General features: G+C 45.0%; 1 protein-coding gene across 2 annotated transcripts in view; it reads left to right on the plus strand.

Moving 5' to 3' along the window:
* ZMAT4 (zinc finger matrin-type 4) overlaps positions 1 to 13,834 on the plus strand; it is a 158,418-nt gene that overhangs the window by 34,020 nt on the left and 110,564 nt on the right. For both annotated transcript variants that reach the window (XR_012636338.1, XM_074940021.1), the window contains exon 2: positions 6,874 to 6,975. Coding sequence is in view for 1 of the 2 variants with exons in the window: in XM_074940021.1 (XP_074796122.1) it covers positions 6,874 to 6,975 (102 nt within the window). In the remaining variant the exon portion in view is untranslated. The remainder of the gene's footprint in view (positions 1 to 6,873; positions 6,976 to 13,834) is intronic.

Raw genomic sequence — 13,834 nt, forward strand, 5'->3', positions numbered from 1 at the left:
CTGTCTAGAAAATGCACATTTTCAGTTAGTTTGCATGCGCACTTCGGGATCCGCTGGCACCAATGGGGTTACAAAGGCTCACAACACGATGGAAATGCTTTGGTTGTGCATGGTCTGTAGCTATGTCCCACGTGATGAGAAGTGGCCCTATTAGTTAATTTGAACAGGACCACACATGAATCTTTCCATAATACTCGTAATATGTAACATTCTGCTTAGGAATTGACAGCATAAGAACTGGATCCACCCGCTGAGATGTATTCCATCAATGTGTGGTAACCGTAGCACGTGAAATGTAGCTAGCGGATGATATTGACCTGTAACAATCTTACTCCCACCTCTTCGGCTCTCAGGCCTGCGGAGTCAATACACAGAGAGCCACTGCATATACGGAAAACATCAGGTTCTCTTCCTTTAATGGGAATCCTACAGGTTTATCCATAAAGGACTGAGGTGGTGCACATACAACAGAGGGAGACTAGGCTTAGGATCTGTTTTTCATAATGTAAAGGGATGAGCTAATGCTGCGGCTCCACCTCGTGCCCTACACTGGTTAGCTGTTGCAGGGTTCCTATGATGTTAGAGTACGTACCATTGGCAAGCAAAGTAGAATTAACACCCTTAGCTACTTGATTTCTGGCTTGAGATCCTTAAATTTGATGCAAAGCTAATCTGTTAGATTTAAGTGAGACTATTTTCCTGCATTTTCAGTCTGTGCTTGACAGGATTTCACAATGAAATTTCTGGGTGCCTGAAATACCCGCTGGAATATTGGGGAATAGTTTCCTCATATATCATTTTCCAGAGAATACAAATGGAGGCTAAACCTAGAGCAGGTAGCAAAAGTGAGTGAGCATACCTTCAAACCCAGTAATTAGCTATCAGAAACATGCTTTCTGCACATGGTAATTTTTCTGCCTACACTGTTCTGTAGCCTTTTATTTTCCACATTATTTTCCATCACAATCAGTTGACTCAGATCAGTGCTAAAGAAGCTGTATTTGTTTACCAGCTTAGACTGCACATGGGGTTGTTGTGACTGATGTACAAATAGAAAATGGATCTTGATCAGGACACAGATTTTTATATGCCGCTTCTAAAGCGATTTCTGCTGCTCAGTTGCTTTGCTAGGGTTCGTGTTCCTACCAGCTTTGCTCTTCCTGACTTGTACCTTGGAAATCTTTTCATAACGTTTGATTTCTGAAGTCACTTGCATAATGAGGAAGGAGTGTGCAGTGGATTTAGAGATTCCTATTAGCCAGGTCACTCATTTAATGTATTTTTGTGAATTTCCTTACAGGAAATTGCAGGGAAAACAAAAATATTTAAATAGTTCTCTGAGAACAGCAAAACCTAGTAAATCTCCAGGGCTGTTTCCCTTGGGGTCTGGAATACAGTTGCAAAACGCTGTCATGCAGTTTGACGTGTCCATCGCATTTTATAATAAAGTTACATGTTTAGATAATCCTTTATTAACTCTTTAAAAACTAGCAGGTGTTACAAGCATGTTTCAGGTCGGAGTAATACATGTTATAAATGGTTATGCACATCAGTATTTATATATTTGGAGGATAATTAAGATGGAAAGCAGTTTGCAATCTTAATTCATACACTTAAAATAGTAAAACAGTGCTGTGAGGAGGTAGTCTGCCACTGAGGGCAGCGGTGCCTAATGGTCAGCCCGCCCTGGTGCCTGGCTTCGACTTTTAAGGGTTTGGAAGGTCCCATAAGTACATCTGGAGACCGAATGGTGATTGGGGAAGGAATCTGAGACTGGAACTTTAAGGGCATAAAACCTTGCAGAGAAGGCAGGGCCGGGCTGCTCCGTCTCCCAACCCACTGGAAAAATGTTAGGAGAAGAGGAGCAGCATAAAAACGGGTGCTGTCTCCTCCCACCAGCAGACAGAGTGAGAGGAGAAGGCTGGGCTGCTGACCCCTTCAGATTGGAAGGCTAACTGGGGAGGGTGCTCAGCTGAAGAGAGCTGGCTAAAGCCTTGCAACTGATTAAGCCAAGGCAAAGTAACGGGATACAAACCCAGTCCCAGAGAGAGGGCTGAGGGGGAACACCTGTTTAAAGGAGAGAGCTACTGACTTGCAGTACAATCCAGCTGCCACAGGGAAGAGCTGAGACTGGTTTTTAGGAAACACTTCTGTAGTTGGTCCTAGGAGAAGCTGAGGAACCACCAGTTCAAGGTAGGGGCTGCAGAATCTGCAGATCTTGTGAAGATGCTGGTGACTGAGGTACAGGTAGGAGCAGCCCAGAGAAAACTGGGAAGGATGGAAGGAATGTCCTTAGCTGCCTAAACAGGGTCCCTGGGCTGGAACCCAGGGGACAGAATGCTGGGCGTGGGCCCCTCTACCCCCCTTCCCCAGGCAGAGCTGTGCCAGGCATAAGCAGACTTAGGGCTTGTCTATATGGGCACGTTACAGCGCTGCAACTTTCTCACGCGGGTGTAAAAAACCACCCCCTGGGCGCTGCACGCTTCAGCACTGTAACGTGCCCGTGTAGACCGTGCCCCAGCGCTGGGAGCCACACCCCTCCTGGAGAGCTCTCCCCCAGAGCTGCGCCGTGACCACACATGCCACGGTAAAGGGCTGCCACAGCAGCGCTTTAGCATTGCTAGTGAAGACGGGCCCTAAGCGTTTGCTTAGGGCCCCAAGCAGTTCAAGGAGGTCCCCCATTAATTATTAGTATGTGTTTGTCAGGGGGTGACGAGTTCCCCCGGGGTGCCACCTGGAACTGGGGTACCACTGAGCCCTCTCACCCACCAGCCTGGGCTCCCTCTCACAGTGCTGCTGTGACAAGCTGCACTTCCGCTCCCAGTCCTACGCTTCCTCCAGCACTCTCGCAGGTAGGGACACACCCAGCTGCAGTAACATGTAGGCTCTCTGACCAGCCACTGCATGAACCAACAGTAGAAAGGCTGCAGCCGAGTAACTCTGCTCCCCAGGTTGCATTCCCTCTGGATCATAAACCCAAAATTATACTGTCTTGCACTGCACAGGGATTTGTACAGTGTAAACTCACAGAGTTGCCCCCCCCCCCAATGTAGAGAGGAATATGCAACAGCCTTTTCCCCTTAAGCTACGATTTCCCAGGCATTTCACTCAAATCCACTGGTTTAGATAAAGCAAAAACAAGTTTATTAACTACAAAAGAGAGATTTTAAGGGGTAGCAAACAGATCAAAGCAGATTACCTAGCAAATAAACAAAAATGCAAACTAGGCTTAACACACTAGTTTGCCTATGAATTAGCAGTTCAAGTGCTTGCTCATGTCCATTCCATATTGGGGGGGGGGGTGGTGGTGTGTGTGTGTGTGTGTGTGTGTGTGTGTGTGCACGCGCTCACCACATGTGCCGGTGCTGGAAGTTTTCCCCCTCAGTGGTATCTGTAGGGGCCCGGCTCTGGTGCCCTTTGGAGTGGTGTGCACATGCCGCAGTATATGGGGCACTGCCAGCTCCCTGCACCCTCAGTTCCTTCTTGCCGCCGGTGCTGGAACGTTTGCTGCTTTGGCTAACATTGGTTTTGTTCTCCATTCTTGTGAACATTATAAAACCTGTAATGCAGTTGTATATAGTTAGTAGTTGAATTAGTTCTTAAAGTCTTCATTAGTCCTGAATGGGACTCCGCCAGGCATGGCCCGGTCCCCAGGATTTAAGCCCTATGATCCTTGCAAATGGCCTATGCCCATCAGCGATCCACGTAGTAGCTGCCTGATGCACTTGGGCGAAGGGCACATAAGTGACAAGTGTCGTATTTTATAAGTGCTTCAAACCCAGGATGGAAGAGGAGCGTGACAACCGCCTGAAAGCACTCCTGATGGAGTCAGCGCTCGCTCCAGCACTGGAGCAAGGGTCCAGCTCCGCACGGAGCCCTGCGGCATCGGCGTGCAGTGCTCCGCCAGCGCTGTCCCCCAGTCAGCACCGATCCCCCTCCACGGCTCCAGCCAAGAAGCCAAAGAAGACAGTGAGGGGAAGGTTTCAGAGTAGCAGCCATGTTAGTCTGTATTCGCAAAAAGAAAAGGAGTACTTGTGGCACCTTAGAGACTAACCAATTTAGTCCCCGAGATAGGACAGCTGCTTCTGCTGGGCTGAGAGTATAGTTGGATAGGTTAACAATATTGCTGGGTGGGTTGAGGGAACCATTGCTGTGGCCCCTTGTGGCATGTAGTAGTTTAGAAAGTTTAGTGTCCTTTTTCTTTTGTAGAGAAGCAAAGTGTGTGTTGTAAATGGCTTGTCTAGTTTTAGTAAAGTCCAGCCACGAGGAAGTTTGTGTGGAAGGTTGGTTTTTTATGAGAGTATCCAGTTTTGAGAGCTCATTCTTTATCTTTCCCTGTTTGCTGTAGAGGATGTTGATCAGGTGATTCCGCAGTTTCTTTGAGAGCGTGTGGCACAAGCTGTCAGCATAGCCTGTGTGGTATGTAGATTGTAATGGATTTTTTACCTTCAGTCCTTTTGGTATGATGTCCATCTGTTTGCATTTGGAAAGGAAGATGATGTCTGTCTGTATCTGTACAAGTTTTTTCATGCAGTTGATAGATTTCCACTCCATACGGCTAAATGCAGTGCCTTGCATAATGACCCAACTTGATTATCATACACATTGTAAGGAGAGTGATCACTTTAGATAAGCTATTGCCAGCAGGAGAGTGGGGTGGGGGGAGGTATTTTTTCATGCTTTGTGTGTATAAAAGATCTTCTACACTTTCCACAGTATGCATCCGATGAAGTGAGCTGTAGCTCACGAAAGCTTATGCTCAAATAAATTGGTTAGTCTCTAAGGTGCCACAAGTACTCCTTTTCTTCTTAGTGAGGGGCAGATCCTCCTACCTCCTGCAAGGGAAAGGAGAGGGCTTGGGCTGAGCCAAGACCCACACCGGGCAGCTCAACGCCCCCTTTGGGAAGTCAGGTCCCAGCTCAAGTTGAGCGGTGCGAAGCAGCCCATCCCAGACCTTGCCTGTGACTCTGGATAGCGGTGCAGGCCTCTGTCAGCTTCAGGTGCCGTTGATGCCCCAAGCCCTACAGGTGGCTCAGGCGGTCCTGACCCTTTGTCTCAAACCCTCGGTTTGTGGAAAAACGCTGACGTCCCAAGATGGAGTCCAGAGTCTGATGATCTGGTCACCGGCCCTTGCACGCCTTGCTGAGTCAAAGCAGCCATTACTTACGAGCTGTCTGGAGCGTTCGCAGGATGGCTCACCAGGTGGGGGATAAACTTCTCCTAAGGCCTGTTGTTCCCCCTGAGGGCCTCATTACCTCAAATAGGCCCTTCCCCACTCACAATCTAGACTGGAAGCATCTTGCCTAGTAAGCAGCACCCAGGTGTAACTACATGTGAAATACAGAATCAATAGTCATAACTTCAGACACAAAAATGATCCGTGCACACAAATAGGATAATCGTATTCAGCAAATCAAAGCTTTTCCAATGACATCTTACATGACCCATCTTGCATAAAATGCATCATAATTATGCCATTATCATATAATAATATCGCTATGGAGAATATGGGGTGCAGTGTCATGGGGGGGGAATATTCTTGCATAGGGCTCCCAATGGGGTAACAGCAGCCTTGCCCCAGGCCAAGAGGAGAGAGACCGTGAAGAACAGAAAGGGCCAGACAGAGGCTGGGAGATGGGCTTGAAATAAACTAGATTGAGTTAACCCCAGAAGGGGAATGGGCGGAGTGGTGAGCTGGCTGAAGGGAGAGGCCACGCCTCTCAGTGGACTTTTGTGGCACTAGGATAATTGGAGGCGGTGCTGTGCTGTGCTGAGAAAATCCCTGTAATGTTGTACCTGGCCACTAGGAGGCAGTCTGGAGGTGAGGCATGATGACACATGGTAAAAATCCATATATGTAAAATGGGAGGTGCAGTGGGTCAATACCCTGTCTTATCGTGACTTTGGAGACAAATGTTCAAGTCCTGCTCATGCCCCAAGTCAAAGGGACTTTGCATCACTTAAATGATCCATCAGTCCTGAGTAGTGATCCATAGGTCTTGAACACACACCTCCTGTGTTGTTGTGTCTCTAGGTGTTTCTTAGAAATGTTTTCACAGCACTTCTGGTCCTCAGACTGAGACATGTCGCCATACACTGCAGCGAACAGTGTCATGGCAGAGCAAGGGGTGTGTGTTTGGGGGGTGGGTGTTCCGTAACTAATTCTGTGTCTGGCTTTTCATTGTGGAAATCTGGAAATCATACCAGCACTAATGACTTATGTTTATTAAAAAGGTAAATGTTTTTAGGTCTGGATTTTCTTTTGCAGGCTGAGAACATTTCATTTGCTCTCTTCTGTTTCCTTTGAGTCCCTTATTATTTTATTTAGTATATTTTAATGGAAACCAGAAGGCCAAGCCCATATTGGGACCCCATTGTATTACAGGGTATCCTGGTTCTTGTCCTAAAGTTTATTTATGATCCAATTTAAGAAAGACACAGCAAGTAAATGTAACAGACAGTAAGAAGGCGGAGAAGGGAGGGTATCAGCAATAAGAAAGCACATTTACATAGGCTAGTTGTGTGCATAACTTGATGGTTCCAAATCATTTAAGAATAGAAACCAATAGATCATCAGCTGTCCCTACTGGATGCAGAACTCACCATTTATGTGAGAATTGCATACAACGATATCTAGCTGGGGTTGCCGATATTCTCCACGCTTACCTGTGCGCTTACAGAATTTAAGATGCTACAGCTTCGTTCACTTGTAATGAAATTTTGGAGAGCATCCAACTTCTTCAGAACGTTGGTTTGCTCCGCTCTTCATGGATCATTGTGAAATGTAACTATTCTCTATTGTCCGTGGTATGTGCTAGCACTGAAAATAATCATTCCTTCTGTTCTGTTGTCTGTTTGTATCACTGTACGCAGATGAAGTCGTCTGATATTGACCAGGAATTATTCACGGAAAGCTATTGCAAAGTGTGCAGTGCTCAGCTAATATCAGAATCTCAGCGGGTGGCACATTATGAGGTAAGATCTTCTTTGTTACTCAGAGCCTAAATTTGTTAGAATGACGTTTTGCAATGGCTATAATCTATTGCTGGCAACTGCAGAGTTCTTCTGCTATGGTGGAACCACTTTTTGGGCTAGCATTGAATCTTGATACAGAAATGTAGAGACTATTCTTTAAAATTCCCATGCTTCGAGAACAGTAAAACAAGTCCCCGAGCTACATCCACTCAATATATGGCCTGGACTTGATTTTCTAAGTTTTTCTTTGGCACTTAGGAATGTCTGGCAATGCTACCCCAACGTATGGAATACTTGTTGTTCTGCTTGGTCTTGTTGCCGGCACCCAGTGCCGAGAGGCTGAACAACAGCTTGAGTTGGTTCGTTACCCGGTGTGCTACACCCAATAATCACAACGGGGTGGAGAAGCAGAAAAGTTTATTTGAAGCTTCAAATAGGTACAGGGAGATTTGAATCTCAAATCCTGTACCCAGAGCAGGAAGTTACACAGGCTTTTATACATCCTTTTTCCCAGCATACTTACCCAATAGCAAGCTGCCCCAAGTATCCATATAGCCAGCCAATCCAGTTCCCAGCTAGTTCCTTGGTTCTCTGTATCATTTGTTAAACTATACATAAAGCTGCTTTATTCAGCATTGTTCTTCCATATCTGCCCTGTTTGGCCTTGTTTAGTTTCAGGCAGTCTGACTCTGCAGCATATTGTTGCAGATTCTCAGCATAACTGCTGTGTGTGCCTCCAGGCGGGGGGGCCAAGGACACTTGGGCCTAGAACGCAGAGCTGCTGCGAGTGCCTCCAGGCGGGGGGGGGGGGGGTGGCCAAGGACACCTGGGCCTAGTGCGAGGGGGCTTCATCGACACTCGTGGTCTTCCATCCCCTCGAGTTACCTAGTGGCCATGCCCCAGTGTCCCCAACAGTCTCATTATGTTAATACCTTGTGGATAAAACTTCTCCTTTATAAGATCATTGAACCTATCCATTATAGAAAGGAAATGCATGAAAAGAAGAAATCTTTGCAGCTGATTTTGTAACTGGCCAAGTAGTATTTTAAATGGGACAATGCAATCAAAAACGTAAATGCAGAATGACGCTGTTTAAATTAAAAGCAATTTTATTGCTGGTTATATTGTTCTCTAACTGTTTAAATAATGCCATTGTAACATTCCCTGCTGCATCTCTTCTTGCTGCTGTCTAAACTTGCAAAGTCAGTTCTGCAATTTGAAGACTATATTGAAAAACTAGGTTTCAAAAAGCAAGTAGTTAGTGAGATCAGGTAAGAGTTCAGCAATTTGAACTCAAGTTTTCATATTAAATGTGCTGTGCTATCCATTGCTGAGAAGAAATTTCTAATTTTGCAGAGAATAGATTAGTATTTGAATGTATTTAAGCACTTAAGAGGTAGGCAAGCTATAAACAATTAGAAAGGATATATCATTAGAGACGTGTTAGAACAGCAATTAACAGCACTGCACATCATCAAAACAAAATTAAATAAATTCCCATTAAACAGGGAGGCAATCGCAGAAGGATATCCCATTGTATAATGCTAGTAAGAGGAAAATAATACAGTACATACCCCGCCTTGACATGGGATACCAGAGCGTACACTCTTTGAGCTGTAGGGAACACGCTGCATGGAGTTCGGGAGGAAAGGTGTAAATGGTTGTAAATGTGAGGCTGGCTTTGTGTCAGTCAGAAATGAATACTGCACTCAGATTGCGGATTTGGCCACTGTGTGGGGCTGTGTTGGGATAAATGGAAGGTGAACGCATTAGCACTAGCGGACAGGCTGTGGAATATTAATCACAATGGGACTTCAGTCACTCTCATATCCACCCTGGCTGTGCTTTTAGTAATCAGTGACGGGGCGAGTCTGAAATGGGACCTGTCTTTCCCAACCTAGAACACTGGCAAGCTCTAGGCGAAGGGAATTTTTACAGGCAGCTTGAGGGTGGGGGCTCTTTGTGCATGGGTTTTAATGACTTGGTGAACATGAAACTCAATGCAAAACTCTGCTGATGCCACCAAGGTTTGCATTGTTGTCAACAAAATGACAATTCTGTTCTTAGGGTTCCTCGGCACAGATTGGTTTGCTCAAAGCTCAGCTCCGGTTTACGTGAATGTTTTGCCATGGCTGTACCTTTGAGGGAGAATTTGTGCCACTGTTGGCAGTGGAAACTGACAAGAGCCTTGATTGGTGCATGGTAGAGGAGGACATGTTGTTAATAAATAAGGAACTTGTCAAAACAGCCTTGCCCAGTATATACTGCCCTGGCTTCCCTAGAGACTGAAACGGACATCCCCAGCAGCTACTGCCAACTCTAAGGCAGCAACCTTCCAGCTCTTGATAATGCTGCAAGAGGAAGCCAAAATTCAGCGCACAGGAGACGGAGACACGAGTGCAGAAAATAGGAACTGCTACCTGTGAGCAATGGGGTACGCTAGCAGCCTGGTTTTGTCTGCCCGTGTAATTGCTGGTGCAAGCTGAGTTGTTAATGTTTTGGAAATGGGGAAACCAACCTGGTTTTGTGTTGTGTTTATCTGGAGCGATGTGTCAGGCTAGTTTGTCATACCTGTGCAATCCCAGCAGACACTGCTGACATCAGGCGCAGCAGCTCCATTATGTAACCCGGCCTACCAGGCTCTGCGATGCAGTGAGTGCAGGGAGCTGGAAATCTGAAGGGACAAGCCAAACATGCCCACCCACCTCAAGGAATTGGAGTGGCAAAGACCCAACCCGGAACTTTCCTTCCGATACAGCGAAGATGTTGAGCTGCTTGCGAGAAGCAGGTGCTGCACTGATGGTGCCAGCAGGAGCGTATCGGAGCCGGCACGTTCCCCTCCATCCATCTCGGTCTTTGTTCCTCTTCAGCTGGCTCTGAGCGGCTCTTCCAGCAGCTGCAGCAGTGTTTGTTCTCCTGGCAGGCCAGGCCAGGCCTCTACTGTCTTGGTTTCTTTGTGCTCCAGAGTAGAATGTTACCTTCTGACAAAGCCCCTATAAAACACAATGCCTCCCAGGTATTTGGGTGCTTTTGAATATGGGAGCAACCATGACTGGTCCCCAGACTGTTCTATTCCCTGGATTAAGCTACTGCTGAATGCAGAGGGGAGGACGTAAGCCCTGTAGTGTAGTTCTTGGTGATACCTCCAGTCTTGAGACACAATATTTTAGAAGAAGCAATGCTGGCACAGATGGCTCTTCCAGGAATGTTGCTACAGGGAACGGAAGCAGCAGGGGGAAGGGGCATAGCTGTGCAATTGATTCATTTTATTTGACTTTTACCTTCTGTTTGTATCTTGCATTTGTCTTTTGTTTAAAAACAAAAAAAAACCCAACCCACTTACAAATCAATCTCCAGTTCTTGGATTCTGTACGCTGTGAAGTGCGGTGCATGTACCCTTTGGCCACGTTGTACCTTCTGTGGTCTCTGCTGCCGTTACAGGAGATTGATTCTTTGATGCAAAATTTTGGAAAGAATTTTCTGGGACAGATTTTAGTTTTTCTCCTACATTTGTAGCTGTTGAACAAACACCATTTATGTCCCAATTGAGAAGAAACTCCAAAAACAGCCTTTGCTCCACGAGCATACTCCCTGCAGAGCTGGTATTTTTAAAGAAAACCCCTCTTTTCCTGTGGAAATAGCCGGCCGTTTGTCACTAAAGTCTCATTTCAGCCCCATAAGAAAAGATTAATTGTGCAAAAACGGGTTATGAGCTTTCCAGGGCTCATCCCTGTCCCCTTTAAGGTACCATATGTGGCACTAGTGAGCCAGATTTTTGTAAGTGCTCAACACCCAGCAGCTCCAATAATGGGAGCTGAGCCCATTTGTAAATCAAGCCCCAATTATGGAGGCTGAGCACTTCTGAAAATCTGGCTGTCTTGTACTGCAGAGAGTTCAGGGTAGAATTTGCACGTGTTCTTGGGCTTTGGAGATTGGATAGTTTGCTCTCGCTCTAGCTGAATATTTTTCTCTCTGTATTGTAGACTTTTTTTGCAACTCTTGAACTTGCCTATGTGTCAGTGTAGCACTGATCTTTGCAGAGTTAACTTGCTTTCTGTGGCGTTCGATTCTTTGGAAAACAGATGCAACTGAGAACTGCCTCTATCCCAGACATCAATAGGACACCTTCATACATCTCTTTCCCAATATACAATGGATGTGGTTGAATGAAACCTGAGCAAATAATTTGTAGTGAATAATTTATTGGATGAATTTAGCTTCTTTTTTCTGTTCTGAGATGGAGTGAGCTGTGTGTGACTTACCCAGATAGATTAGTAATTCAGAATGATTGAACACATCATTTCTGTGAATAATTCTGAGTTTCTGATAGTTGAGCTGGGATGGTTAGTTTTAATTGGACACTGGAGTCACAAGGTGTTTGTTCTCTGGCTAGATGAACAAATCCGGTTTCCAGTGAGAATCTTTGCCCTTTACAAGTTCAAAGTTTGCTTTCCATGAATATTCTCTAATATGTTTTTGTTCAGCAGCTAACACAATGGAGCCCTATCCTGGCTGAACCCTCTAGATGCTGCTGCAAAATAAATGATAATTACATGTAAAGTTCACGGTCTCCTACAACCAATAAATAAAGCTGGTCAAATATTGTTTGGTCAAAACTGAAACTTTTCACAGAAAAATGTCAATTCAGACCAAAAAAAATTCCTACAGAAAACGTTGAAACTAAAATTTGTTTCATTTCAACTTCAAATGATGCTTTGTTTTTTATTTTTAAAAAGCTGAAATAAAATGACATTTTGATATGATGTCTTTCTAAAGTATTATTCAAAATGAAATGGAAATGATAGTTTCATTTTGAATTGTCCATTTGAAACAAATGTTCATTTCAAATTTGGTCTGAAACTTCCTGCAGAAAAAATTAGGTTTTTTTTTTTTTTTTTTTTTAGCTGATTTCAATTTCTATGATGATCTCCCTTCCATCCCCCCAAAAAACTTCTCCCAGGGGGGGAAAAAAACCTATTTTTCTAACCAGTTCTAGAAATAAATTTGTTCACTAAAATGTTCAGAGAAAACACACACGGTGGTTTCTTAGATTTATAATCAATTTGGGTAGGGGATCAAATCTTCCCCTAGCCCTGATTCTCATTGGGCTCTTTTGGGTCTGACTGCAGCAGAAATGAACAGAAACAGCAGGGGTCTGAACGTCGCCATTGCGCACTCGAATGGTCAACGGAGGGAATATTTGCAGAGTTTTCCGAGGCGTGCACCAAGCTCAGTTTCTCAGTGGAAATACCAAGGAAGGGCCTTAAATGGACACAGCACTGAATTTTCTGTGCCCAAACTAAATTTCATTTGTCTGTCTTTGTGTCAGGACTTATAGGAACAGGGTCCCTGCACAATCATAAGACAAGGTTGTTTATAACCATATGCACTTCTCTGCATGGGATGATAATGTCTAGGCCTGGATGCCAACATGCAGAAAAGAGATTTGGACCAAAGCTACATCTGGCTCCTTGGAGAGCTATGCAGGGCTATGTTCGCAAAAAGAAAAGGAGGACTTGTGGCACCTTAGAGACTAACCAGTTTATTTGAGCATAAGCTTTCGTGAGCTGTAGCTCACGAAAGCTTATGCTCAAATAAATTGGTTAGTCTCTAAGGTGCCACAAGTCCTCCTTTTCTTTATGCAGGGCTAGTGGCATCCTGCAGTCTCCTCTAGCTCTGTAATAGGATTAGGGACCCTGAAGGGCCTTGGGCTGTCCTGAAGCACTGGCACATAGAGTGGTCTTGTGCTGCTCTGTCCTTTTTTTTTGAGGCTGTGTGGATCAGCTGCCGTTGCAATGCAGTGTGGGTGTGGCTGCAGCGGCCAAAGGTGGTGGTTTGTTTTGGAAGACAGGGTGATTGCCGGGGAAGGTAGAACAGACTGGGGCAGGCTGCATTTTACAGCTGGCTTCCATTGCTGTTATGTAATGTTCAAATAAAAATAATCCAATTGTTCATTTCACAAGCTGTCTGTGCCTTAATAATCGCAACCACACACCCACCACTTGGAAGCATGGCAGGATGACTTCACAGCTCCTGATATTTGGGGGCTTGATCCTTCTCCAATTGAAATCAATGGGATGACAGCCATTGTCTTCAATAGTGCAAGATCAGGTTCTGGGCATGTAATTCTGCATATATCACACCCCAAAGATATATCCACGCATCTGATGGTTTGGCTTATAGCCACAAACGCATTACAATTTATTCTGAGTGGCCTCTTCCATGCAAAGATATAGATTATATGTGGGGAGAGAGAGAGAGAAACCTTGAAACTACCACCGTATGGTCTCTCCTTGAGCACTGATTTTAGTGCAGTGGGAATAGTCTGCACCTCTAGGCCATGGAGTGAAATCTCAGCTCCACTCTGCATATAAAATTAGACATTTCTGTGTGAGAAAGTGGGGGAGAGAGGGAAGGCATATGAAATGAGGAGGTTTTAATCTTGCCAAACAGGAATAGTCAGTTTCACTTAGTTTCTCTTCTCCATCTCTGAGCCATCAGTAATAACCCCTTTATTTCTTGCCTTCCTTCGCACTATTTTGCCAGGGAATAAAAAAACAAAAACAAAACAATTCGTTGATGGTTCTGCAGATACTAAGCAATCTTATTCCCAAGGGCAAGAGTAGCAGGAAAAATGACAAAAGAATCTGAATGTTTGCAGCGTATCTTCACTTGCAACTAGACATGCAGCGAAACACTGAGCTCATTTTGTCTTTGTAACAACTCTCTCCCCTCCCCTCCTTGCTCTGTCTCTCCCATGTACAGTAGCTGTACCTCAGCTCTCATCTGCATTAAAATCCACAAATACTTCCCCCTGTACTGTGCCTTTTCTCTAACACTGCTTTTAGTCCAGGATGCA

This window comes from Natator depressus, chromosome 26 (genome assembly GCF_965152275.1).
Source record: "Natator depressus isolate rNatDep1 chromosome 26, rNatDep2.hap1, whole genome shotgun sequence".
Lineage (NCBI taxonomy): Eukaryota > Metazoa > Chordata > Testudines > Cheloniidae > Natator > Natator depressus.